Raw genomic sequence first — 27372 nt, 5'->3', positions numbered from 1 at the left:
AACTTTGTGCTTCACTCTCACCTTGGAGATTTTCTGTTTGAGAGACAAATCAAGGTGTCTGATTGAGCTGATTCACTCTCTGGGCATTTAGAATGTGAAGAGGAATTCATATGAAGAACTTTACATTCAACATACACAACAGGGTAAATTAAAGAACATTTCTAGTTTCAAATAGACTTACACTATTTTTTAAGCAAAAAAAGTTTAAAATTTTCAAGACATATTGAATAGGACTCTGTAGTGTGCTGAGATGAAATGAAATTCTATTTTCATTGCTAGCTTTCTGTGAATCTGTCTAAATTCTGATGACAGAACATTTGTAACTTACTCCTTCTGACTGACTGCAGTCTTGTGTCACAATCCGTGTTTCACAGGACAGAGAAACAGCAGCTAGTAGCACAGGTGGTGGGGCTCCAGCCACAGGTGGCCGAATATCTGTTGCCATAAAATGAGTCAAGGATGTTTTTGTCATTTTGATACCGTTTGGTTTTGGATTTTTTTTTCTGGTTGTTTATTCATTCATTTTTTGGTTGACTTTGTAATCGCAGCTACAAATAGAAGCCAGGTTCTTGAGCAGAGAGCTTAAGATGCTGCAGCTGGGGCAGCCTCCATCTTCCGGGATTGTCTGGGAGGGAGACAGCTCTGTGATCCACTGCACCTACACAGACGCTGCTTCCCATTACTTCTACTGGAATAAGCAAGAGCCTGGGGCAACTAGATAATGTTTCAAATATGGAGAAGAAGCCAGAGCACAGACTCTGCTGAACTGAGCAAGAAGGACAAACACCTCTCCCTGCACATTAAGCTGCTCAGCCCAGGACTCAGACACCTACTTTTGACCAGCAGGAGCACAGCACTCACCAGGCACCAGTACCTGTACCCAAACCCACATCTGGGGTGACAGTAACACTACATTATTTTTATATTTCTATATGGGAATCAGGAGTGTCTATTAGAAAGCTGACTACTGAAAGTGGACCCAAATCCCCCAAACCTTGCAGTCCCAAATGCCACCAGCACAAACGTTATAAAGGGAAAAACCACATCAAGAAAAATGCTGCATGGTATGAGGATTAGCAAGTCCTGTTTACAGAAGTAAAACAATCCAGTTAAGGGTTAATTAAGGGGAACAGAGGTAATAGAGATGATCATGTTAATAGCAATTAGGGGAACAACCAGGGGTAGGAATTTTAATAGCCAGGGAAAGAGTTTTCCTGGAGTTTAACAATTCATGACAGGGCTGGGAATATGGCCTAGTGGCAAGAGAGCTTGCCTCATATACATGAAGCCCTGGGTTCGATTCCCAAGCACCACATATATAGAAAATGGCCAGAAATGGTGCTGTGGCTCGAGTGGCAGAGTGCTAGCCTCAAGCAAAAGGAAGCCAGGGACAGTGCTCAGGCCCTGAGTTCAAGGCCCAGAACTGGCAATAAAAAGAAAAACAAGAAAAAAAAAACAATTCATGACATATCTGCAGCTCTTAGAATGACCTATTATATCCCTCCCACATTTCTCAAAATTGAGAGAAATGGCCTAGTGTCTACTGAGGTACCAAGGTGGCGGTGAAGACAAGATGGCATTATTTTGCCTTTCCATCTTTGACATAAGGACTTTTCCCTATTGTGCTTTTTTTTTCATTTCTTTATTGTCAAAGTGATGTACAGAGGGGTTACAATTTCATACATCATATTGTGTTTTTATTTTATCTTATCTTTAGTGTCAAGGTGATGAACAGAGGGGTTACAGTTACAAACGTAAGGCAGTGAGTACATTTCTTGTCAAACATTACTTCCTTCCTCATTTTCTCTCATCCCCAATCACCCCCCGCATGTTGTACACTTGGTTTACACTATATTGTCTTGTAAGTAATGCTGTTGCCTTAGTTTGCCTTTTATCCTTTGTTTCACCATTTTGATGTACCCCTTACCTTGCCTAGTTCAGATAAACATATATACAATATACAGGGTATCAAAATAAAATACAGTCACCACAGGGTTGTAACTATAGGGAAGAAAAACAAAAGAAAAAGCATAATTCACATAGACAGCTGAAAATAACAACATTGATTAACCACTTATTTCCTTAACTTGGAATTCTGGAGTTTCTGTAATACAAACTATAGAAATGATCCCTGAAAATGAGTGTTTTATTACTGTTGTAATTATTTTCAACATGCCATGTGAAACCATAGCATTTTGTTGTTGTTCCTCTTGCATCCCCTTCCTGTGGTTGTGCCCACACTATCACTGTATCTCATCTGAGTACCCTGGATACTGTATATACTTGTATTAGAACTGGGGAAGGGAAAGGGAATATCAAAATCGAGGGACAAAGGACAAAAAGACAACTCCAAAAGCAATATTTACAAAACCATTTGGTGTAAACCAACTAACTGAACAACTCACAGCGGGGAGAGGGGAAGGGGGAGGGAGGAATGAGGGAGGAGGTAACAAGCTGTACAAGAAATGTACCCACTGCCTTACTTATGAAACTGTAACCCCTCTGTATATCACTTTGACAATAAATAATATTCAGGAAAAACTAAACAAAGAAATGATCCCTGAATGTGTGTGTACTCTTCCTATTGTACTTTTATTATTATGTGAGCTTTCTAAAGCATCCTAAAATGATGTCCATTTAAATTGACCCCAAATATTACATTTTGCATCAACTTTTATTGAGAATTAATTACTTAATTAGATGCCAGAACTAGTCAATTTGTGAGCTCAAAGTGTGAGATTTGTGAACCATTAAGGATATTTTGGTCAGAGAAAAATTTTCATAGTGAAAAGGCTACTAGATTCACTAGATTTCTGTGACTATATAAATTATTATCTGTGTGGCCTGGAGAAAATAGTAAAATATAACGTAGGATATTTAAATACCTGACCAAATTGTTACACTGATAAATCTTTGACCATATTTGGTTCTCCATTAAAATGTAATTAGCATTAGGATCACACATCATGATACATTGATTTAATCCTTTCAATATATGTTAACTCAGCATTTCACTATTGCCAAATCTTATAAAAGATTAAATAATAATGATTGTAAGAATGGTTTGATAAGTCACTAATTCATTAAGCTTTCTTTGTTAACTGATGTTCAAGGGTTAATCTAAAGTCCTTCAAAATCAGGCATGAAGTTTATAGTTCCTTTGGAATTCCCATAGGGGAGGCCAAGATGTCGGCTGCTGATAGGGGTGGCCTTTCACCATGCTGATTATCGTCACTGGCCACTATATATAAAACATGTGCTTCATGTATATTTTAAATGTCTAATTTCAATAGTGTTTATTAAATGCATATGAATCTCGTGTGTTCTATGTATTATCCATGTCTGCAAAGTGTGTGGACATGTGCACATGGGTCTAGCTTTCCTGTCCTAGAGGGATTCAGTTCCACAAATAAAGTTAGGACACAAAAAGAATGACATATTTGAAATTTTAGTCCATATATTATGTCATCCTTCCAATAATATTTATCAATTTCATTCTTTTTTGTTTGTTTGTTTGTTTGTTTGTTTGTTTTGGCCAGTCCTGGGCCTTGGACTCAGGGCCTGAGCACTGTCCCTGGCTTCTTCCCGCTCAAGGCTAGCACTCTGCCACTTGAGCCACAGCGCCACTTCTGGCCGTTTTCTGTATATGTGGTGCTGGGGAATCGAACCTAGGGCCTCGTGTATCCGAGGCAGGCACTCTTGCCACTAGGCTATATCCCCAGCCCCTCAATTTCATTCTTCATCAAGTGGAATTGCCCTTTCCTTTACTATGCCAAACATCATCATTATTTTTTGGAAAGGATTTATTTTCACGTCTCTGATATGTTGCAAGGCTGAATGTCTAAGAAAATTACGACATATAAATAATGGTAACTATTACAAAAATATAAATGTATTTAATATAAGAGTACCAATTTTCTAGGTACGAAGATTTCCTTGATTATGTCCTATTATGTCCTGAAAGCTTTTTCACAAAGTCGCTGGTTTGCAGCTATCACATGCTGTCTTGGTAGAACCAGTGCATCTTGGGTGATGGCAGTGGCAATGGCAACAGCAGCCCCATCCCTGGGGTTTTTATCTGGTTCCCTTTCATGCTTTTCCATTTTTCTTTAACTTTTAAGGAAAGCTTGATCATGAAAATAAATGCTATAATTTATAAAAAGAATTTTGTTTTTTATTGTAATTTATCATTAGACCCAATTATCTCTGGTTTCAGTTTAAAATATCTATTTTTGCTCAGTTGAATTTTTTCATTAGAGGCCACTGAAATTGTTGTAAAACAAACTGCGTTGAATCTCTTTAGGTAAAAAACACTGCTTTTTTTTAACATTTTAAAACATTGTGTTCTTTTCTTTTGCCAATCTTGGGGCTTGAACTCAGGGCCTGAGCACTATCTCTGGCTTCCTTTTGCTAAAAGGCTAGCACTCTACCACCTGAGCCACAGAGCCACTTCTGGCTTTTTCTGTTTACATGGTGCTGAGGAATGGAACCCAGGTCTTCATGCAGGCTAGGCAAGCACTCTACCACCAAGCCACATTCCCAGCCCCATTAACCTCATTTTGACCAAGTTGTTTTGTTTTGTTTTGCTTTTTGCCAGTCCTACCTGGGATGGCTTTGAACTGCAATTCTCAGATCTCAGCCTGCTAAGTAACTAGGATTACAGGTGTTAGCCACTAGCACCCAGCTGAATTGTCCTACTTTTAGATATCACTTAATGCTCTTGTACCACTAGTACTTGCCTTGCAAATGGAGTCTTTTATTACATCACCTTGCCTAACTCCTCTATAAGGTCGTGGCTTCTTACAGATAGTAAAGGGTCAATCTCTGGCTCTCTCTTTTCCATCTGATAGGCCCACCTATAGTATATAATGCACATATACATAATTTTATGGGTGATTTTATTATATTAATACATTGTTTTAGCTGGGAATGTGGCTTAGTGGTAGAGTGCTTGCCTAGCATGCATGAAGCCCTGGAATCAACTCCTCAGCACCACATAAACAGAAAAATCCAGAAGTGGTGCTGTGGCTCAAGTGGTAGAGTGCTAATCTTGAGCAAAAGAACCAGGGACAGTGCTCAGGCCCTGAGTTCAAACCCCAGGACTGGCAAAAACAAATTATTACATAAATATTTTTATAATCTATTATATATGTATATGTGTGTATATATATATGTGTAGAAGAAAAATCATGTGCAGTAGGATTTACTTCATTCTGAGGTTTAGCTAGAGTTAGAGTTCTCATATTAGAGTTAGTTTAGAGTTCTCATATTACCTGTGGACAGTAGAATACTACTAAACCAAAGATTTCCCAAACTTCAGCATGTATTAAAACCTTGAGAATTTGTTAAGTTCAACATTCTGCTCTGTAGACATCAGTGTTTTAATTATCAAGTCCTGAGTGAGGAGGATCATCCCCACTATTATTTCTTTAAATGTGGATTTCTGACACATTCCATGAGAATGCTGATGCTTCTGGTTTGCACACCCCACTCATAGCCTCATTGAAGAAATTCTAACTTACATAGAAATCAAGCACCTTTTCATTTGGAATTCCTGACTACTGGGATGTATTCTGAATGAAAAATATTTATACCCTGGAGAGACTTAAGCTGAACATTCCAAGAGTGGAGTATCCTAGTGTGATACTGGTGGTTTACTCTCATAATCTGCGCTTCTCTTTAGGGTGAGACCTGAGGATGACAGTTCAAACCCCTTGTTGGCATAAAGTTTGGGACTTTTATCTCTGTTAACTACCAAAGATCCCAAAGTAGAGCAAAAAGCTAAGAAAGTGCACCAGACCATTTACAACATAATGGCTGAGATCTGAGAATTGTAGTTCAAAGTCAGCATGGGCCAGAAAGTCTGAGAGATTCTTAATTTCAATTAACCACTACAAAACAGGAAGTGGTGCTGTGGCTTAAGTGGCAGAGCACTAGCATTGAGCTGAACAGCTCAGGGACAGCACCCAGGCCCAGAGTTCAAGCCCCATGACTAACCAGAAAAAGAAAAAAAGAAAGAAAATGTTCACACAGGTAGGAACTTTTTAAGACAACTTTCAGATATTTCTGAGTAATTTATTGGAAATAAGACACTCATGGCCTTTCCTGCCTTGGCTGACTCCAAACCATGATCCTCAGATCTCAGCCTCCTGAGTAGGTAGGAATAAGATGTGAGCCACTGGCACCCAGTTAGAATCAACTTTTGGTTTTTTTGTTTTGTTTTGTTTTTGCCAGTCTTGGGGCTTGAACTCAGGGCCTGAGCACTGTCCCTGGCTTTTTTTGCTCCTGGCACTCTACCACTTGAGCCACAGTGCCATTTATGGCTTTTTCTATATATGTGGTGCTGAGGAATCGAACCCAGGGCTTCATGTATATGAGGCAAGCACTTTACCAGTAGGCCATATTCCCAGCCCTAGAATCAACTTTTGATCTAGCTATACCACTCTTTGGCATCTGCAGAACATTGTAAATCAGTATATGGTAAAGACACTTGTGTTGACTGCTACAGTATTCACAATAACAAAGTTATGAAAACAGCCCAGATGCCCTAAAGTAGAAGAGTGGATCAAGAACATATGATACATGCAAATTTACTCATCCATAATAATAAGTCATTTGCAGGAAAATGGGTGGACCTAGAAGAAATCGTGTTAAGCAAAGCCAAGCTCAGAGAAAAATCACACATGCTTTTTCTCATATATGGAAGCTGGATCTAAAATAAAATTAGGCATAGTAACATACACAGGGCTCAATGCACCCCTCAAACAAACTGACTAAAAGGGAGTAAAGGGAGGAATCCAAAGGCATAACTCCTGTGAACAACTAATAGTGTTTATCAAAATGAATAACAGGAAATGGAAGCATGTATTTTTCCTGGGAGGGAAAGCACAGGAGTGGAGGTAGGAAACAACAGTAAATGCAATCTTTGTATTCAGTGTACACTATGTAAACATAAACTATGAAATTTGCATGATGTCTTTTTTTTTTTTTTTGCCAGTCCTGGGGCTTGGACTCAGGGCCTGAGCACTGTCCCTGGCTTCTCTTTGTTCAAGGTTAGCACTCTACCACTTAAACCACAGCACCACTTCCGGCCTTTTCTGTATATGTAGTGCTGAGGAATTGAACCAAGGGCTTCATGTATGCTAGGTAAGCATTCTACCACTAGGCCACATTCCCAGCAAACTATGAAATTTGTGGATAGGAATGGGAAGGGATAAAATTGGGTAGAATGAAAGGGGTGACACTGTCAAGGAGCATTGTTCTCAGAATCTTAGGGAATTGTCTTAGGGAATTGTAACCCCTTGTACAACTACTTACCAACAAAATAAACTTGTTCTGAATATTTAAAATGAAATTTTGAGTAACAAAATAAACTTGTTCTGAATATTTAAAATGAAATTTTGAGTAACTACCTTTCTTCCTTAAGAAACTAATCCACCGAAAGGAAGAATTTAGATGTGTACATGCTTATGTAATCAGAAAACCACGAGGATAATTTTTACCTCTTTTACCCTATCAAATATCTACTACAGTTTTACCTTTATGTACTTGTCTCTTTCATCCCTTCCATTTTGGTAAGCATCTCCTAACTATCTTTTGTTCCTCAGTTTTTCCATGTTTCTAATTTTTATACTGCTGCCAGATTTAATTTGGTAAAAAGCATGTCTTAGTTGTGTTTTGGTACAATTATCTACTGAGAGCTGGAAAAAAGGATAGTAGCAGTGGTAGAGGGATAGTCATTTTCATGAGAATTTCACTTCAGCCACAAGAACTGTGAGAAAACACATGCTTTCACATCATCTGCAGTGGTGTTTTATTATAATTCACTTAGATGAACAACAGAATGAGCTAAGAGTGAATCAATCACAAGGGAATCATCACCAGTCATTAACTAAATATAAAAATGTAGGCAATAGTGGCAAGAGTGCTTGCCCCGTATACATGAGGCCCTGGGTTCAATTCCCCAGCACCACATATATAGAAAATGGCCAGAAGTGGCGCTGTGACTCAAGTGGCAGAGTGCTAGCCTTGAGCAAAAAGAAGCCAGGGACAGTGCTTAGGCCCTGAGTCCAAGCCCCAGGACTGGCCAAAATAAATAAATAAATAAATAAAATAAAATAAAATAAAGTAAAATAAAATAAAATAAAAATGTAGGCACAAAGTCATTTTTAGTTAATTCATCCAAAACCAAATCTAGTCCACCAATAACAAGCTAATCAATTAATGAACATTTCAAGCTCAACCACATTAACTTACAACACTCTAAAGAAATTCCTAACAGCATGTTATAGTCAGAGAATGAAAATGAAGAGTCAGTTCTCTGGCACATGCTCTGAGATTTTACTTCTGGCTGGAAGATTTTCCACATTTGTTACATTCATAAGGTTTTCCTCTTGCATGTGTGCTCTGATGAACACTAAGCATTGTCTTCTGGGTGAAACTTTCCATATCTGTTATATTCATAAGTTTCTCCTCTGTGGATATTCTTTGATGCACATTGAAGAGAATACTTATGCATGAAAGAAAGATTTTCCACATTTGTTACATTCATAAGGTTTCTTCTGGGTGTGTCCTCTGATGCACATCGAGGGTTGACTTGTGCATGAAAGACTTTCCACATTTGTTGCATTCACAAATTTTCTCACCTGTGTGAATTCTATTATGCAAGCAGAGGTGTGATCTCTGAGTGAAGGACTACTCACATTTATTATATTCATAGTTTCTCCTCTGTGTGATTTCTATTATGCTTGTTGAGTGTTGACAGATGGGTAAAGGACTTTCCAGGTGTTACATTCATAAGGTTTTTCACCTATGTGAATCCTCTTATGTCTACTTAGACTTGACTTCTCTGAGAAGAACTTTCCACATGTGTTACATTCATAAGGTTTTTCACCTGTGTGAATTCTACCATGTCTTCTTAGACTTGACCTGTCTATGAAGGCCTTTCCACATTTGTTACATCCATAAGGTTTCTCTCCTGTGTGTGTTCTCTGATGAACACTCAGATATACCTTCTGGGTGAAAGACTTTCCACATTTCTTACAATCATAAGGTTTCTCTCCTGTGTGTATTCTCTGATGAGCATTAAAGTATGCCTTCTGGGTGAAAGACTTTCCACATTTGTTACATTCATGAGGTTTTACGTCTGTGTGTGTTTTCTGAGGAACACTAAGGTGTGCCTTCCAGGTGAAAGACTTTCCATATTGTTTATATTCATAAGGATTCCCTCCTGTGTGTGTTCTCTGATGAACACTAAGTTTTGCCTTCTGGGTGAAAGACTTTCCACATCTGTTACATTCATAAGGTTTCTCTCCTGTGTGTGTCCTCTGATGCACTCTAAGGTACTCTTTCCTGGCAAAGGAGTGTCCACATTTGTTACATTCATAAGGTTTTTCTCCAGTGTGTATTCTCTGATGAACAGTAAGGTATGCTTTCCTGGCAAAAGACTTTCCACATTTGTTACATTCATAAGGTTTTTCTCCTGTGTGTGTTCTCTGATGCAAAGTAAGGTGTATCTTCAAGGTAAAAGACTTTCCACATAGGTTACATTGATAAGGTTTTTCACCAGTGTGAGTTCTATTATGTCTATTTAGAACTGACCTCTGGGTAAAAGACTTTCCACATTTGTTACAACCATAAGGTTTCTCACCTGTGTGAACTCTATTATGTCTACTTAGAGTTGATCTTGCAGTGAAGAACTTTCCACATTTGTTGCATTCATGAAGTTTCACTCCTGTGCATGTTTTCTGATGAACACTAAAGTATGCTTTCCTGGAAAAAGACTTCCCACATTTATTACATTCATAAGGTTTCCTTCCACATTTGTTATAATTATCAGAATCAGACTTCTCCTCTAGATATTTGCTCCAATGGTTGCTAAGGTTTATTTCCTTACTAAAAAACTTCTCACATTCACTCCATGAACAGGGATTGTCTCCAGTGTGTTTTCTCTGATGTGTACTAACTGTAGGTCTGAAGTAGAATGTTTTCCCCCATACATTACATTCAGGTGTTTTCTTCACCCCCTGAAGTATTTCTTGGCCAATGAGAGCAGATTTACCATTTGTTTCTCTGTATTCATTATGGTTCTGGGAGTGTTCTTCCACACAAACACAATTATTTCTAAAGAATATGGTCTTTGAGAGTAATACCATCCCTTCTCCACCATCCTTGAAATCCTGCTGCTCATTTGGACTCTCAGAATGTTTAATAAAAGGCTCCGGATGGCTAACGGATTTTTCAACTAGAGAGACACCAGGCCTGGATCCAGCATGCATCTCTTCAGGCTCAGTATGGAGAAGCATGTTCTGACATATAGTGGACTCTTCAGTCCTCATTCCTAAGGAGTTCCCATTATTCCACATCAGATCTGGCATATGTTTTGAGCTCAAATTAAAAGTTCTAACTAATCTCACTCTTTCCTCCACTTTGTGGCTATTGGTGACTGCTACTTCACATAACCATCCATCTGGAATTTCCTGGAAAGTCTTAATTATCTCATCCATTCCTCGAATATCTAAAATGATTCATTCAAAAACAGGGGAAAAAAACATGAATGAGATACAAGCATTCATTAATGTAAAAATAATGACAGTTCCTCCCATCCTAATTATTATAGACTTGAAAATACCAGTAATAGGGATTGATTTGTGAGGAATATATGCTTTTCTCCCTAAAGATTTAAGAATTTAATAGTGATCTCTTGCAGTTCAAAATAATGTTTTTCTGTTTCATCTTTTTTCTTTTAATATCAGAAGAAATATCTACTCTAATTACTCAACTATAGTTTTATAGCTACATTTTAAGATGAAGATTTACAATCTGCCCTTAGAATTCCTTGTGTTAGTTTTACAAATATTAGCTTTGTTATAGGAGAATACTTGCTGTGTTTTTTTTTAATTTTCTTGAAATAATTTACATTTTGTGCTGCTTTTCTTCTTAACCTTTAGGTTAGAAACAGCAACATTTTTTTTAGATTCCTAGATCACAAAAGTGTTTTATACAATCCTTGCCTTTCACCTATATGGATGGGAATGGTTCCTGTGAGTAAGGATTTATCCCTACATTTCTTCAGGTCTAACATCTCACTAAGAATTACTACAGGTATCTCTGGGTATTTTAAATTCGTTTTTGATGAAGAAGTTGGATCAAAATTCATTTTCTGACACTCCTGCCCCTCAGACCCATTCATGACAAAGGATACTCCAGCTTACCATCTGGGTAATCATCCTTGCTAGACTGAAAGCTTTGGTTCTGAATCCCACATGTACTGGTAAGCTATGTTCCTTCTTGGAGGACAGCAGCCCTGGTGTCCTCCTTATTTCCTGACACCTGCATAATCCTACATCCCAGAAAATGATATGTTTTATACATTTCCCATTTTCTTTTTGTTTTCAAATGATTATCACAAAGAGAAAGTCAATTTCTAACTTTAAGTCTATTTCCACAGAGAATTCAATATGTCTCCACATGAATTCTTGATTTGTATGAGACAAAGAATCACCTAGTTCTTTAACAAACACAGGACTCAGGGGAACTAAAAACATTACAGCTCAGTACAGCTCAACATGAACTTACCACCTGGGCTCTGTCTCCAACATCACTCACCTGTGAAATTCTTATCTGGGGCTTCTCCCATCCATGGTTCTGTACCTTCCTCCAGCTTGACAATCAAATTGGGTTTAGAAACACAAAGCCCTGTTAAGAAGAAACACTGGAGAACTATTGCTCATGCTGGGTCATCATTGCTGCAATGACCTCAGACATTCTGGTATATAAGGTTGCTCCTAAATCTCATTTCCCATTTCTTACTAGCTCCATGGTTGAGTTTCTCTGTAAAAACAAACTGTGGAGTTTTTGTGTTGTTGGTTTTGGTTTTTTTTTTAAATGCTGAGTTTTGTCTTGAATTCAAGGCCTGGGCAAGGTCCCTGAGCCCTTTTGCTCAAGGCTAATGTTCTAACTCTTTCAGTAACAGTTCCTCTAGAGGTTTTGAAGTGATTAATTGGAGAAAGGAGTCTCATGGGGAATTTTCTGCCTGGGCTGGCCTCAAACCCTTTTCTCAGATTTCAGCCTCATGAATAACTAGGATTACAGGTGTGAACGAATGTGCCCGGTGCCAGCTGTAGATTTTAAATGATGGCTGTAAACTAGTGATTTCTAAATTATATGTCCAATAGTTATATACATTCTAATCTAGATTATGTATCCATCTATAACTATCACCTCAAGTTTCAGAAGAGAGTCCCCTGTTAATAGAACATATTTTAGAACTTTTGCCAAACTGCTGCTCCCTTGACTTCTTGAAGAATGAGAATAAAATTACCTCTGGAATAATATCATCAGGTTAAGGGTTTTCTTAGAAAGAAGTGACACTTCCCAAGGACTGGAATCTTATACCTAAAAGCATTAAAAGCTTGAAAAATATTCATAGATCTACTAAAAACAAAGCACTTGACTTTGTGTGTGACTTTTGCTCACCCAAGGACACCAAGTTGCTGTAGGTCTCCAGCATTACATCCCTATACAGGGTCCTCTGAGCAATGTCCAGATCCTGCCACTCCTCCCAGCTGAAGTGCACAGCCACGTCTTCAAATGACACCAGCTTCTGTAATGGCACATTTCCATCAAGAAATTAGCCCCGAGTCATGAGAACATTAGTCTGGAATTCTATTCTTTTACATGTTTGTTTCTGTTGTACATAAATGTTTGGCACTCACTGTATTACCTATACAGTGATAAAAAGAAAAAAAAACCAACATAGAAATATTTGCCTTCATATTAACTTAATAATTAAAATACAAAGTTTCCCTAATACATCAGAACATTTCTCTGGTGCTAGCAATAGAGACAATTTAAGTTTTCAGTGGCTATAAATCTAACACAACAGAATTAAGTATAAGTAAGTGCCTGGTATAGTATGTTTACCTTACTTTGATAATATTCACTACATATCAGGGTAACAATTTTCTTGCAGGTTTTGCTTCTTTGGAAGCTTCATGCTTCAGCCTAAGGATGGTTTTTGTTCTGTACATAAAGTATCTGGTTACTTTATTACGAATGAAACAGTCAAACTAACAGTGTAGATTAAGTGTTAATACATAGTAGACTTCTCAAAGGAATATATGAGCTCTTGCATATTTGTGAGTCCCATAGACCCAACCAAAATACTTGAAAAAGTATGGCACCTATACTAAAATATGTATTCTTTGAACAAACCTTCATTTTCCTATGAACAATGCAATATGGCAACTATTTCCATAGGACTTAAATTGGAATAGATATCAGAGGTGATTTACAGTACACAGAAGAATGTACATAGAGATGATTTACAGTGTAAGGATGTGTGCAGACTACATGCAAGCAAAATAGGAAATAAATATCAGATGAGACAGATAATAAGTAGCAAAATGGCCACCAAAAATTAAATCACATGAATATAATATAAATATAGTATGGATAGATAGCACTCTTTGACTTAACCAGAAAAAAAAAATACCTCAAGCATGTGCTGTCCAAAGAGACATTACATTAGAAATACAGAGAATGAAACAAATAAATACAAAAATACTATAAGGAAAAATTAAGAATGTAAGCTACAAATAGTGAAAATAGGTAAGCAAATCAATGTCAGCATAAAGTGTATGACCACGGATACAGAACACTGATAATAACAAACAGATCATATATTTCTGTAATAAAAGTTGCAGGCTAAAGTCTCCAAAGACATGATTTTAATGGATTTTTTTTGTAAATATGCCATTACTTATGGAGAAGCAATACTCCTCTTAATAACTGATAGAACAACCAGGAAAAAAGGCAGCAGAAAACACAGATGGATGATATTATCATAACTTAAATGCAATAAATAAAGCACTGTTGTGTGACAATTACCACTATGAACACACTGAAAGTAAAAGTAAACCTCAAGACCGTGAGAACCAAGGAAAAGTGCACCTCCCCCACACACCCCAAGCTGCTAGAAACAATATAGCTTGTAAAATTTTACTGTCTTAGAGTTTACTCTTAGCTTGTATAACTCCATTTTTGTGACTCCATGTTAGAGGGCTGCACCCCCACCCATGAGACTAGCTCCTTATAGTTTGACATTTACAGATACATGTAGCCTTTGCTTCTATCTGTATCTAGGTAGCAACTATAGTAACAAATTATGAAAATGATCATAGTAATAAATTATAGAAATAATCATAGTAGTAGTTATAGAAATGCCATGGTAACTGTCAGGCTGCTCTACTTATGATTGCTTACTGGACTATTTCAGCCTGCTCATGATTACTTAGTTGATATCAGGTCAGCCTGACCACAAAATTCTGATTCTGTAAATGACTTGCTTAACCTGTTTTTGACTTGCTTTGACTCCCTGCGTCGACTTATATCAGAGATATAAGTGACATCTATTTTCCATATTGATTTTCAGTAGTTGAACAAATAAGTCAATAGTGTTGGGAAACACATTAAAACAGCTTTTAGCTTGCAATATAAACTACAAACACACGTAGAAAAAAGGTACAATATATTATAATCTGTGCATCTTGCTTTTATTCTTTGTATGTATTTTCATGCATTACTATGCAAATGTGTCAAATGGAGACAAAAAATAAAACTGCAGTACCACCTCAAATGAGGCTAGACCAGAGAAAGACAGAATCAGGAAAAATCAACTTAGGAATGAAAAATGTCCATTTTAAGAGCCACCTCAGCAAAGGAAAATTGATCAGGAAGAAAAACTAGTTCCCAGATAGAGCAGTTGAAGAAAAGACAAAAGTGACAGAGGGAAGGCAGAGAGACTGAGAGAAAGAGATAGAAAAATAAATACAAAGACAGGAGGAGAGAAATAAAAAAGCTAGTCAACAAGCAACAAAGAAGAAAGAAAAGAGGGCTGGGGATATAGCCTAGTGGCAAGAGTGCCTGCCTCGGATACACGAGGCCCTAGGTTCGATTCCCCAGCACCACATATACAGAAAACGGCCAGAAGCGGCGCTGTGGCTCAAGTGGCAGAGTGCTAGCCTTGAGCGGGAAGAAGCCAGGGACAGTGCTCAGGCCCTGAGTCCAAGGCCCAGGACTGGCCAAAAAAAAAAAAAGAAGAAGAAAGAAAAGAGAAAAACATTAGAAAAAAAATCTTGGGAGCCCACCTCAGAATGAAAACAAAAATAACAGAATGATTTTTAGAAAGACCACAGAATATATGAAACAAAGCATAAATTTCAAGTAAAACAAACATCACAAAGCAGTCATGGGATTTAATGAGCTTTTGAAGAAAACACAACTGTAAAGTCTACTGCATTTCCTATTGGAAATGTATACTAACAAAAAGTATGTATAGACAGTATTTTAAGTACCTTTTGCTTACTCTGTCCTCTAGAACTTTCGAAGGTGTTTGTGACCACACTATTTCAGTCATTCCAATAAAATTTCATTAAAATAATTTAATTTATTAACCAGGATGTGATATCTGATTAGTTGACAGCAAACCTTCACTTTCCATGAGAAATGACTTCCTCAGGGTGACTGAATCACATAACAAGTATGAATACTTTTTCCTCACATTAAAGAGCCTAGGAAGGTCTGGGAATATGGCCTAGGGGTAGAGTGTTTGCCTCATGTACATGAAGCCCTGAGTTTGATTCCTCAGCACCACATATATAGAAAAAGTTAGAAGAGGCACTGTGGCTCAAGTGTAGAGTGTGAGCCTTGAGTAAAAAGATGCCAGGGTCAGAGTGCTCAGGCCCTGAGTTCAAGCCCCAGGACTGGCAAAAAAAAAAGTGGTGCTTTGGTTCAAGTGGTATAGCCCTAGCCTTGAGCTGAAGAGCTCAGGAAAAGTGCTCAGGCCAGAGTTCAAGCCCATGACTGACCAAAAACAAACAAAAAGCCTTGAAACATGACTGGGAATGTAGCTGAGTGGTAGAATGCTTGCCAGGCATGCATGAAGCTGTGGGTCCATTCCTCAGTACCACATAAACAGAAAAAGACTGAACTAAGGCTGTGGCTCAAATGGTAGAGTACTAGCATGAAGCCCAGATGCTAGGGACATAGCCCTGGCATCGAGTTCAAGCCACAGGGGCAGCAAAAGAAACAAATGAACAAACAAACCTAGAGACAAATTGAAGCAACTCCCCACATAACTTAGATAGAATGTAAGATTTCATCAGCTGCAAAATGTACAAGCCATCTTTCTTTTATTTAGGAACATTTTCCTGAAGCTGAATCTACTTTTCCATTTTCAATCTTGGACCCCCATTAAGTTCATAAAATGGAATGTAAAACAAAGTGAGAAACCAAAAGCAACTCACCTGAGATCCATCCATTCTGTGTTGCTGTTGACAAGGAATAGAAGATTCTGGAAGCATGGCTGGGAGACAAGACAAAGGAAGCAGTCAGGAAAGAAGTATTGTGATTTTGCCCCAGATTTTCCTGCTGAAAACATTATGCAATTATCCAGTTTTTTTAAAAAACACAATTATGTAGGATGGAAACTCAAAAGAAAATAATGTGAACTTTTACAGTTAAGTACAAAAATGAAAACTACTCTGTAGACTTCAGAGAGATTGTTTGTGCTAGGAAAGACAATATGAAACATTTAAAAGCAATGTTTGCTCATTATTATTGAGTATTGGTACATCACAATAATGTTTTCTTTAAACAAATTAAAATAAATTCATTATAAGCTAAGTTTCCATAATCAAAATGCTTGAGAACAGCAGTGTTATCGATTTCAGGGTGGGATATGTTATTTTTGTTTTGGGATTTGGACTGTTTTCATGCACATTTAGTGATTGAACATCTGTGCTTAAAAACTTTAAAGTTTTCTATTTCAGAAGGTTGTATTTAAAATTGGAGAACACTGTAGCTGGGATCTGGTGGCTCATGACTGAATTCCTCAGTATTCTGGAGTCTAAGATCTAAGGATCACAAAATGAAGGCAGCAGGGCCAGGGGAAACCTCTAATCTCCAATAAAACACAAAACTAGTTTGAAATGAGCTTGGCTGAAGTAGTAGAACATTAGCCTTGAGTAAAAAAGCTCAGTGTCAGTACCCAGATCTTGAGTTCAAGAACCAAGACTAGCACACATAAAAAGGGCATTGTGTTGTATTTAAATTGCATTTTATCAGTAGTTCTGGAACACAAGTGTAGGCAGTCTCTCTCATTTTAAGTAATGTAAGACAGGCTCTGTAGTGCAGAATTTGTCACAAACAGAAAAATAAAACAAAGTGTAGAATATTCATGTTAGCAACATCTTAAACTCACAAAACCAGAGGAAATGCTGAGGATAAAAATAGAATCAGGGCTGGGGATATAGCCTAGTGGCAAGAGTGCCTGCCTCGGATACACGAGGCCCTAGGTTTGATTCCCCAGCACCACATATACAGAAAACGGCCAGAAGCGGCGCTGTGGCTCAAGTGGCAGAGTGCTAGCCTTGAGCGGGAAGAAGCCAGGGACAGTGCTCAGGCCCGGAGTCCAAGGCCCAGGACTGGCCAAAAAAAAAAAAAATAGAATCAGCATGTTTCAAATAAGGCATTTGAAAGCAATGCTTATGCTTCATTGACTTCTATTCTCAAAAAGAATTTCCTGAGTGAATAATACTTCTTGAGCAGATTGTAATTAAATGAGTAACAGTGGCTAAACTTTCAGGAAGTGTGGTATGTTCAAATCCTACAACCTTATGCAAGGTACTTTGCCTTAAGTTTACTTTCGTTATTTTTCTTCTTTTTAGTTCCACATAATGTATTTAAAATAACAACAATGAAAAACCTCTTGTTTCCATATCTTGGAGTTCATTTCACTTAGCTTCATCATATATGATCATATGTACATTACCAGACCCAGAGAAACATAGATTCCATGGTTTTCATCATTGGTAATAATTCATTTATGTCTAGAATATTACTAGCAGAGGATTGTAATAATTCACTAGCTATGTACATATGATCATATAAGATGAAGTTAGGTGAAAAGAAGCTCATTTCTGTAACCATAACTCCAGAAAGTCTTTAAACTCAGTATTTTTTTTCTTGTAAGTCAAAAAGACCTTTAGAACACTTTCTGAACTGACAGAAGAACCAACAAGTTATAGCACTTCCATACATTGGATATTTAGGATAAGTTTGAGAGATCACATACTAGAAATGATACTGGGAAGAGAAGGCTGAATAAATTAATGAAAATAGGGTTAGAGTATCCCTCCGCCCTCCAACCACAGCCTCAGGTCCCCTCTGATAACTAGGTTCTAGTCTAGTTATCCTCAGTCCACCCGTTGGTTGAAACCCTCAAGCACAAAGTGATTGAGAGTGTTACAGGAACAGTACCACGTGATTCTTGTGCTCTGCAAAGGGTAACCAATTATTGCTTAAGGCAATGAAACCTAAATAGATTTTCCCCTTCTGGTGCTTTCTTCCCTCTGGTTTTAGGGCTGGCCAGACTTCACATGATCTCTCTCTCTCTCCTCTCTCCTATCTCCTCTCTCCTCTCTCTCTCTCCCTCTCTCCCTCTCCTCTGTCTCCCCTCTGTCTGTCTCTCTTCTCTCCTCTCGCTCTCTCCTCTGTCTGTCTTCTCTCATCTTTCTCTCCTCTCTCTCTTTTCTTCTTCTTCTTCTTCTTCTTCTTCTTCTTCTTCTTCTTCTTCTTCTTCTTCTTCTTCTTCTTCCTCCTCCTCCTCCTCCTCTCTCTCTCCTCTCTCCCCCCTCTCCCTTCTCTCCCCTCTCTGTCTGTCTCTCTTCTGTCCTGCCTGTCTGTCTGTCTGTCTCTCTCCTCTCTCTCTTTCTCTCTCTCTCCTCTGTCTGTCTTCTCTCCTCTCGGTCTCTCTTCTCTCCTCTCTGTCTCTCCTCTCTGTCTCTCTCTTGTCTCTGTCTGTCTGTCTCTCTTCTCTCCTCTCTCTCCTCTCTGTCTCTCTTCTTTCGCTCTCTCCTCTCTCTCTCCTCTGTCTTCTCTCTTCTCTCTCTCCCTCTCCTCTCTCTCCCCTCTGTCTCTCTTCTCTCCTATCTGTCTGTCTCTCTTCTCTCCTGGCTATCTGTCTGTCTGTCTCTCCTCTCCTCTCTCTCTCTCTCTTCTGTCTGTCTCTCTCCTCTCCTCTCTCTCACCTGTCTGTCTCTCTTCTCTCCTCTCTGTCTCTCTCTCTCCCCTGTCTGTCTCTCTTCTCTCCTCTCTCCTCTTTGTCTCTTCTCTCCACTCGCTCTCTCCTCTGTCTGTCTTCTCTCTTCTTTCTCTCCCCTCTCTCTTTTCTTCTTCTTCTTCTTTTCTTCTTCTTCTTCTTCTTCTTCTTCTTCTTCTTCTTCTTCTTCTTCTTCTTCTTCTTCTTCTTCTTCTCCTCCTCCTCCTTCTCCTTCTCCTTCTCCTTCTTCTCCTCCTTCTCCTTCTTCTTCTTCTTCTTCTTCTCTTCTTCTTCTTCTTCTTCTTCTTCTTCTTCTTCTTCTTCTTCTTCTTCTTCTTCTTCTTCTTCTTCTTCTTCTCCTCCTCTCTCTCCTCTCCCTCCCCTCTCTCCCTTCTCTGTCTGTCTCTCTTCTCTCCTCTCTGTCTGTCTCTCTTCTCTCCTGCCTGCCTGTCTCCCCTCTCTCTCTCTCTTCTGTCTGTCTTCTCTCCTCTCGGTCTCTCTTCTCTCCTCTCTGTCTCTCCTCTCTGTCTCTCTCTTGTCTCTCTCTGTCTCTCTTCTCTCCTCTCTCTCCTCTCTGTCTCTCTTCTTTCACTCCTCTCTCTCTCTCCTGTCTTCTCTCTCTTCTCTCTCTCTCTCTTTCTCTCTCTCTCTCTGGAAGGAGATTCCTATGACAGCATGCCCTCCTTTAAACACTGGTAATGTTGATTCTATAAATACTCGACCATCAAATAGTACTCCAATAGCTCATGTAGAACAGTTTCTACAAACAAGGTTGGGTAAAATCGTGTGTGAACTCAAACCAGGAGTGAACTCAAACCAGGCTTACAAGGCAGGAGCAGAGAAAAAAAAATACCTAGGGGCAACCACCCAGAACCCGAAAACACAACTGCAATATGACAAGCCCCAGGGCCCGCGCACACTTCACGGTTTCACTACCACTGTCGCCACGCTCGCTGTCCCGCAGGGCAAAGTGAACGCCTTCACTGGGGTGCCCAGCGGAATCTGTGGGGCAGTGTGCGCGCGCACCTCCCTGCTCTCGGGCTCTGGACAACACCCAACCTGCGTGCAGAGCTCCGGCGGCCAGGTTCTGCCTCGGCCTGCGCGCGGGCTGACAGCGGCGCCCACTCGGGAAGCCCAACTGGAGGAGCGCGCGGAGGGCAGACTCCGGTTCCGAGCCCAGCCCGCGCTTCTTACCTGACACCTTCCCTCCCTGGGATCCCTCCAGGTCACAGTCTCACGGCCCACTGAAGACAGTCTGGGGCCTCACTCGGTGGCTCCAAACTTGGGAAAGCATAAATGTACTTCAGAGCACTTTCCAGCAGCGGGGTAAAGAGCCAGGACCCGGAATTTACAGCCAGAACACCAACTGGCAGGCGCAGGCTCACAAGGACCCCAGCGATGCACTTCCACAGGATTTGTGCTTCAAAGACTACATTTCCCACGATGCGCTGCGCACCCTAGAGGAAGTGCTAGGAGTTGGAGCCGTGCTGGACCCCCGGTCCTAGGAGCACATAAATGTCTGTGCACTTTGGGCGGTCCTGGGTCTAATTGCCGGCATCTTACTGTAGTATGCCGACAACCCGAGTGGGACTCGAACCCACAGCAACAACGTCACCGACACTCAGTCGGGAGAGAAGTCTTTATTTGCCGCGCAACTCTTATGCCCCGCCACCGGGACTGTGCGGAGCTGCTCTGAGCTTCAGCAGCGCTGGGTTTCTAAGGCAACGATGGCCAGCAGGGGGCGGCATGCGTGCCCGAAGCCGCGGTGGAGAAGCAGAGCTGGCGGTCAGTGATGGCAGATGATTGCAGTTCTTCTAACCAAGGCTGTACTGACCAGAACACATTCCAGGTCTTCGGGCCTCTCCCGAGTTCTATTACTATTTACAGAATTCCAGCAACCTGGTGTTTAACTCCCTAATTTACGTCTCTGTTTCTGGAATTTCCCCACCCCCAAAGGCGTTTTGTGGTTTGTTTGTTTTTTTTTTTTGGGGGGGGGGGGGGAGTGGGAGTCATCACAGTCTGGATGTCAGACTTTCAAGTGATGCCTTGTGATTCTGAAGTGGTGCCTTAGTTGTTATGCCTTCCAATAGTATTACTGTCTACACCTTACATAACAGAAGGCAGAAAGACGAAACTTTCTCTATTCCATTCTTTTGTAGCAGCATTAAACTTTCCAAAAAGGACAACATCCAACTTCTAATGCATTGGAGATTGCATTTGCATTCCTTGTGTTTTAAGCGACATATCCAAAACCAGAGCACTTAGAATAACTTGATAGAGAAATTCCTCCACCTGCTTTTCGGTGTTCCAGTTGCATAAGCAATATGCAATAAATGATGGCTTTTTCTTCCCACTTAACTTACCTGTTATTAGTAAATAAATGAGCACACTATATCTAACTGACTAATTAAGCTTGTACAAATGCTTGTAGAAGACTGAGGAGTTTCCAGACCACAGAGGAAAGGAAGAGAAAACCCCATTTGAACCAACTGAGCCAGCTCAGACTTCAGAGCCTCTAGACATTAAATACTGTATTGTTTTTCTGCCTTAAAAGTTGGTAGTGCAAAGCTGCAGATGTTGATGGAAGAGGAAAGATAAGAAGATGCTGGAGGAAAAGTAATAATTACAACTGTGGAGAACCAGTTCCAAATTTCCTCTTTGTCCAAGTGGACAAGCTGAAAGGCTCTTGTCTAAAGAATGCATTTTCCCCCTCCAGATGCAGCACTGCATTTGGATGCCCTAGCGCCAAACAACTGAGATGCTAGTTTGAGTCTGGTCATGGAGAAGGGCAGTGAATGGAGGCTACATATATGGCATAAACATTCAATGGGAAGCCCTCTCTCTGTGTCTTTATATTTACCTATAGATCCATATATAGACATACATAGATGTTATCTATGTTATAATATGTTATATATAAGCATAGATATACACATATATCGGGAATACATGTATCTAGGTGTATATGGAATATATGTTATGTATAATAACATATGTAACTATATATAGAGGTGGTAGAATACATTAATCAAACCTATTCTTCTAATGTGGTACATATACATAAAGGAATTTTATGCCTCTATCAGAAAGAATGACATTGCCCCATTCCTAAGGAAAGGAAGAACTTGGAAAAAATTATACTAAGTGAAGGGTGCCAGACCCAAAGAAACATGGACTCTATGGTTTCCCTCATAGGGAATAATTAGCACAGGTTTAGGCTAGTCACAGCAGAGGATAACAAGAGCCTAATAGCTATGCCCTTAGCAACACATAAGATGATGCTAAGTGAAATGAACTCCATGTTATGGAAACGAGTGTTATATGACTGTTGTAATTACTTTCAACATGCCACATGAAACTGTAGCTTCTTCTGTTGATGATCCTCTTGTATCCCCTTCCTGTGGTTGTACCCGTGCTATCACTGTATCTCATGTGAGTACCCTGGATACTGTATATACTGGCATTAGAACTAGGGAAGTGAAAGAGAATATCAAAATTGAGAGACAAAGGATAAAAAGATAAATGACTCCAAAAGCAATACTTGCAAAACCATTTGGTGTAAACCAACTGAACAACTCATAGGAGGAAAGGGAAAGGGGGAGAGGGGAGGGGGAATGAGGGAGGAGGTAACAAACAGTACAAGAAATGTACCCATGGCCTAATGTATGAAACTGTAACCCTTCTGTACATCACTTTCACAATAAATAAGTAAAAAAAAAACTATTCTTCTGGGAACCTCTTCGATTTTCCATGCAAGATTACTTCAGGCCATGGCAACAATCTTGAAATTGTTTTTTGACAAAGGGTCTGGAAGAGAAAAGGCAATGAAACAGTACCTGCCCCATTGCCATTTCCAGCTGTGGTAGCTGGAGAAGGATCCTGGAGTTCTGGATAAGCTCACAGTCCAGGATGTCCAAGTCTGTTTCCCTGGGCAGGTCCAGCACATCCTGCCTGGACAGGGAGGGTGACAGCCACTCCTCTGGGAGTGCTGCACACTGATTTCTTTCTGAACGTGCAAAATTCCTTTTTTATTCTTTTGCATGTCATTTGGTATTCATTTTTTGTCGGTTGTGGTGTTTGAACTCTGGGCCTGGGCATTGTCCCTGAGCTCTTCAGCCCAGGGCTAGAACTCTACCACTGAAGCCACAGCAACACTTCCAGTTTTCTGGTAGTTAATTGGAGACAAGAGTCTCACAGCCTTTCCTGGCTGGGCTGCCTTTGAACTACAATCCTCAGATCTCAGTCTCAGGATTACAATCATGAGCCACCAGAATCCATGCCCAGACAGAATTTTTTTTTTTTTTTTGCTTAATTTGGACTCAGTCTCTTGTGCTCCCAAGTATGATTGTTTTGTAAACTTTTATTCTGGATATACACTGAAATCCCAAGCCCTCCCCTTTGGTTGTCTAATGTTACCAAAGCAATCAATAGCCTTCTGCATTAGCCCTGTCGAGCATAGGACTGGATATGATCTGTTTCTCACAGTGTTTTCTCTTTTTTGACCGGAGGTGGACTCCACAGCACATGAAAATTGTATGTATTCCCAAGTCATTCACTCAGAAACACTTGAGTGCTGAGAAAGGTTGGACTTCCTTTCTGCTCAGAAATACATCTCAAATTTCCTGAGAGAAAAGAGAAATGAGTTTATGTTGAGGAAGGCTGGTGATAGAAAGAAAAATAATATCAAAACAGTGACCACCTCAATTTTTGCCTCGAAGCAACTATGTCATTTCAGAAGCATGTGGTAGTGAGCAAAAGGCCTTGGAGGTGCCTGGGAATGAGTCTATGTGGAAAGTTTGTCAATATATTTTCCAGGGTCCATTTCACTATAAAATCTATATGCACATGCAATACCAGTGTGAATTTTTACAAAATAACCCATTACCAACATATTGTGTACACTGTCATTTCATACATTTCTCACAAGAGCTGAATTTAAAGGTTGGATCAGTTCATATAGTTCTCACCAGAGCAAAATCTAAAGGTTGGATTCATATCCATTCCTGTGCTCTTTAAACGGTTATGACGCATTGAGACGGGAATAGGTGATTGATCCTGGACAAGGAAAATTTGAAGCCAAGCATGGGCCCATTGTTGATGCTCTTAGATTTAGGTTTACGCTCATCATTCCATCATTAGTTTCCTAGTCATTATGTCAGGGTCTCTCTCCGTGACAGCTCACAGAGTGATGTTATTTGAGTTGGGTTCAGTGGTCCCATAACACAGTGTTCAGTTATCAGCAAATATTTCTATTCATTAATATGAAATCCATAGTCTTTATGATTGTGATGACCTCCTAGATGTGTGAGTCATGAAGCACCTGGTTGAATAATATAAACTACACTAGTTGCTATTTGTCAGCACTTGCTCATAGAGAATTGCTATTGTGGAATTATTTTTTAATTTTATTTAGTGTGACCTTACAAGCTTTAAAAACACTCAGTTTCAATAGCACACTGACACAAGTCACTGTGACAAGTAACACAAGGTTCTGCCTAGTTGTAATTCCAGGATACATTCCTGAAAGTTCAGATCTGTAGGACATGTGGATTGGGTGGCACTCATACCTACTTCATGCCAATCCCTAGTAAGATTCATTCATGGAGACTCTTGTGAGTTTGGATGCCACATACTTAAAGGACACCCCATACACATATCACACACACACAAGCACACATTTTGCACATAAGTAACCAAAAGACAGTAACTTTTTGCTAACGGCGTCAATTCTGTGTTTTCATATTTTCTTTTTTTTTTTTTTTTTTTTGCCAGTCCTGGGCCTTGGACTCAGGGCCTGAGCACTGTCCCTGGCTTCTTCCCGCTCAAGGCTAGCACTCTGCCACTTGAGCCACAGCGCCGCTTCTGGCCGTTTTCTGTATATGTGGTGCTGGGGAATCGAACCTAGGGCCTCGTGTATCCGAGGCAGGCACTCTTGCCGCTAGGCTATATCCCCAGCCCCTGTTTTCATATTTTCTTTATGTACAAATTATCCTTTCAAAGGGGATTGGGAAACACGTAAAATCTTTTGGGCTTTAAATTAAAACAGGTCTCCTAACAATTGTGGATATGTACGAGTGGATATATATAAGAGTAAATAGGCATCTTGGCAGGAGAAAGACCTTGTCAGGATCACCAAGATAGTGGAAATCTAGTTCAGGAGGAAATCTAGTTCAGAAGGAAGATGAGGTGGACCTGCTTATTGAAGCAGAGCATGCACTTTAAGGTTCACACATTTTCACTGTTTACACTGATGATGTTCGTTCAACAGAAACACAAAAAAGCTCATGCTTTCTGTATCTTTCTTGCTGCTCCTCTTTGTCTTATATTCTAGACTCATATTCACACCAACTAATGATGTTCAATAATCCCAAGCATCACTGCCATTTTACTGACTATCAATCTGTGTCTTCCTAGTTGACTTTGAGACCATTCAGGATTCCCTTCCTCAACTCAGGATAAATGAGGAACAGATACAATCTGCACTAAGTAGGAATAATATCAGCTTGTACATCCTCCACAGTTCAAAGTAGACCCATGAATTCTTACAAATTCACTCCATTTGAGTGCTGAGAAAGAGGAAATCACTAGGGTTTCCCTGGTTTATCATTTGGAGCAAAGCTGTATTGGACTGCCTCAATGGGCCCTTTGGTGCTAAATTGGAATATCTGCTTCTAAATTCTTAATGGTTGATGTTAGCCAAATGACCATATTCAAATTTGCTGGGTTTGAGGTTCAAGTCATGGGAACATAACAGGGTTTCACTAGCTTCAAGTCTTCAGAAGAAGAATTCTGATTTCTTTGACCCAATATTCCTATGGAAGCTACCTTGCAATATCAGCTTCTAAATACTAAATGGCTGCTGTTACCCGATTGAACTATGACAAAGCCACTCCATTTTTGTTTTGTTTTATTTTGTTTGCCAGTCCTGAGCCTTGGACTCAGGGTCTAAGCATTGTCCCTGGATTCTTTTTGCTCAAGGCTAGCATTCTACCACTTAAGCCACAGTGCCACTTCTGGTCGTTTTCTATATATGTGGTGCTGGGGAATGGAACCCAGAGCTTCATGTATACAAGGCAAGCACTCTTGCCACTAGGCTATATTCCCAGACCCGCGCTGAACAATTTGATAGAAAATTTTCTCACTGAATTCAGACATTGGCATAGAACTTCATACTAATGTAAACAGATAAGATACAAATGCATATTTTGATAGTTGTAGTCTGAAGAAAATTTGCATTTTGTGAATTTCTGCTATTATCTTTTATCTAAGCAGCACAAAGTTAATTTGCTCTAAAAATAGGTAGCAGCTCAGAAAGGGGATGAGAAAAGAGGTCAAAATGTGGATTCTTCAAATGCTAGGTTTACTCCTCTTCCAATAAAAATTCTCACTGTTGACAATATTTGGGTTGTGGCATGTCTTGTATGTCTTGTTTAAAACACAGTACAATAATGTGTGGGTTTAGGATTCAGTTTCTGACTACATTGTATAATTATAATGTAATTATATATCTGTACAATGTTATATAATACTTGACCTATTTTCATAGAAATTCTTTTTTTCTTTTGTTTTGCCAGTCCTGGGCCTTGGACACTGTCCCTGGCTTCTTTTTGCTCAAGGCTAGCACTCTGCCACTTGAGCCCACAGTGCCACTTCTGGCCTTTTTTTTTTTTTTTTTTTTGGCCAGTCCTGGGCCTTGGACTCAGGGCCTGAGCACTGTCCCTGGCCTCTTCTTGCACAAGGCTAGCACTCTGCCACTTGAGCCACAGTGCCCCCTCTGGCCATTTTCCATATATGTGGTGCTGGGGAATCCAACTGAGAGCTTCATGTGTAGGAGGCAAGCACTCTTGCCACTAGGCCATACTCCCAGCCCCTTCATAGAAATTCTTGTACTTCCTAAAATATATTGTTTATATAGCAACTGATGGGCCACACAGAATGAATTGTGATGTGACACTGAAAGTTCTGTTACATGCTGTTACTATGGTGATGTGATCATATAGGTGTTTTCCCTAGCACTGCACGCCACATTCTTTGATGAGTTGTTAAAGCTTATGTAGCAGATAGTTTTTGTAGCATATTGTTTGCTTTGCCATAATTTCACTATGGGAAACATAGTTTGCTGCGCAAAAGGTAAGTTAACATTATCCATTCAATGACATCTCATCAGGTGGACTGGTTAATATGTCTCAAAATACTTTATAAAAATTTACTTTCCAAATTATAACAGTTATAATCACATTTTTAGTATTATTTTATTCTTCAATTCATGT

General features: G+C 39.6%; 2 protein-coding genes across 7 annotated transcripts in view; both read right to left on the bottom strand.

Moving 5' to 3' along the window:
• LOC125349422 (zinc finger protein 883-like) overlaps nucleotides 1-20324 on the bottom strand; it is a 38537-nt gene extending 18213 nt beyond the window's left edge. For 2 of the 6 annotated variants that reach the window (XM_048343560.1, XM_048343561.1), the window contains exons 1-2: nucleotides 16308-16885; nucleotides 12478-12604 (exon numbers count right to left, since the gene is read on the bottom strand). In XM_048343560.1, the coding sequence (XP_048199517.1) occupies nucleotides 12478-12604; nucleotides 16308-16364 (184 nt within the window). In that variant the 5' untranslated portion in view covers nucleotides 16365-16885. Of the gene's footprint in view, nucleotides 1-11607; nucleotides 11698-12477; nucleotides 12605-16307; nucleotides 16891-20296 lie in introns of those variants that run through there. The other 4 variants (XM_048343558.1, XM_048343567.1, XM_048343566.1 and 1 more) reach the window with 4 other exon arrangements.
• Nucleotides 8436-10247, bottom strand: LOC125349429 (zinc finger protein OZF-like). Its single transcript, XM_048343573.1, has 2 exons — nucleotides 8859-10247; nucleotides 8436-8776 (listed from the first exon to the last, which is right to left on the bottom strand). Exons 1-2 carry the CDS (start codon nucleotides 10152-10154, stop codon nucleotides 8714-8716), a joined length of 1359 nt encoding a protein of 452 aa, XP_048199530.1. The 5' UTR covers nucleotides 10155-10247; the 3' UTR covers nucleotides 8436-8713.
• Nucleotides 20325-27372: the final 7048 nt, after the last annotated feature.

The sequence above is a fragment of the Perognathus longimembris genome, chromosome 3 (genome assembly GCF_023159225.1).
Source record: "Perognathus longimembris pacificus isolate PPM17 chromosome 3, ASM2315922v1, whole genome shotgun sequence".
In the NCBI taxonomy this organism is placed as follows: domain Eukaryota; kingdom Metazoa; phylum Chordata; class Mammalia; order Rodentia; family Heteromyidae; genus Perognathus; species Perognathus longimembris.
The sequence above is the reverse complement of the archived record's forward strand: the minus strand, read 5'-3'. Positions and strand labels throughout refer to the sequence as shown.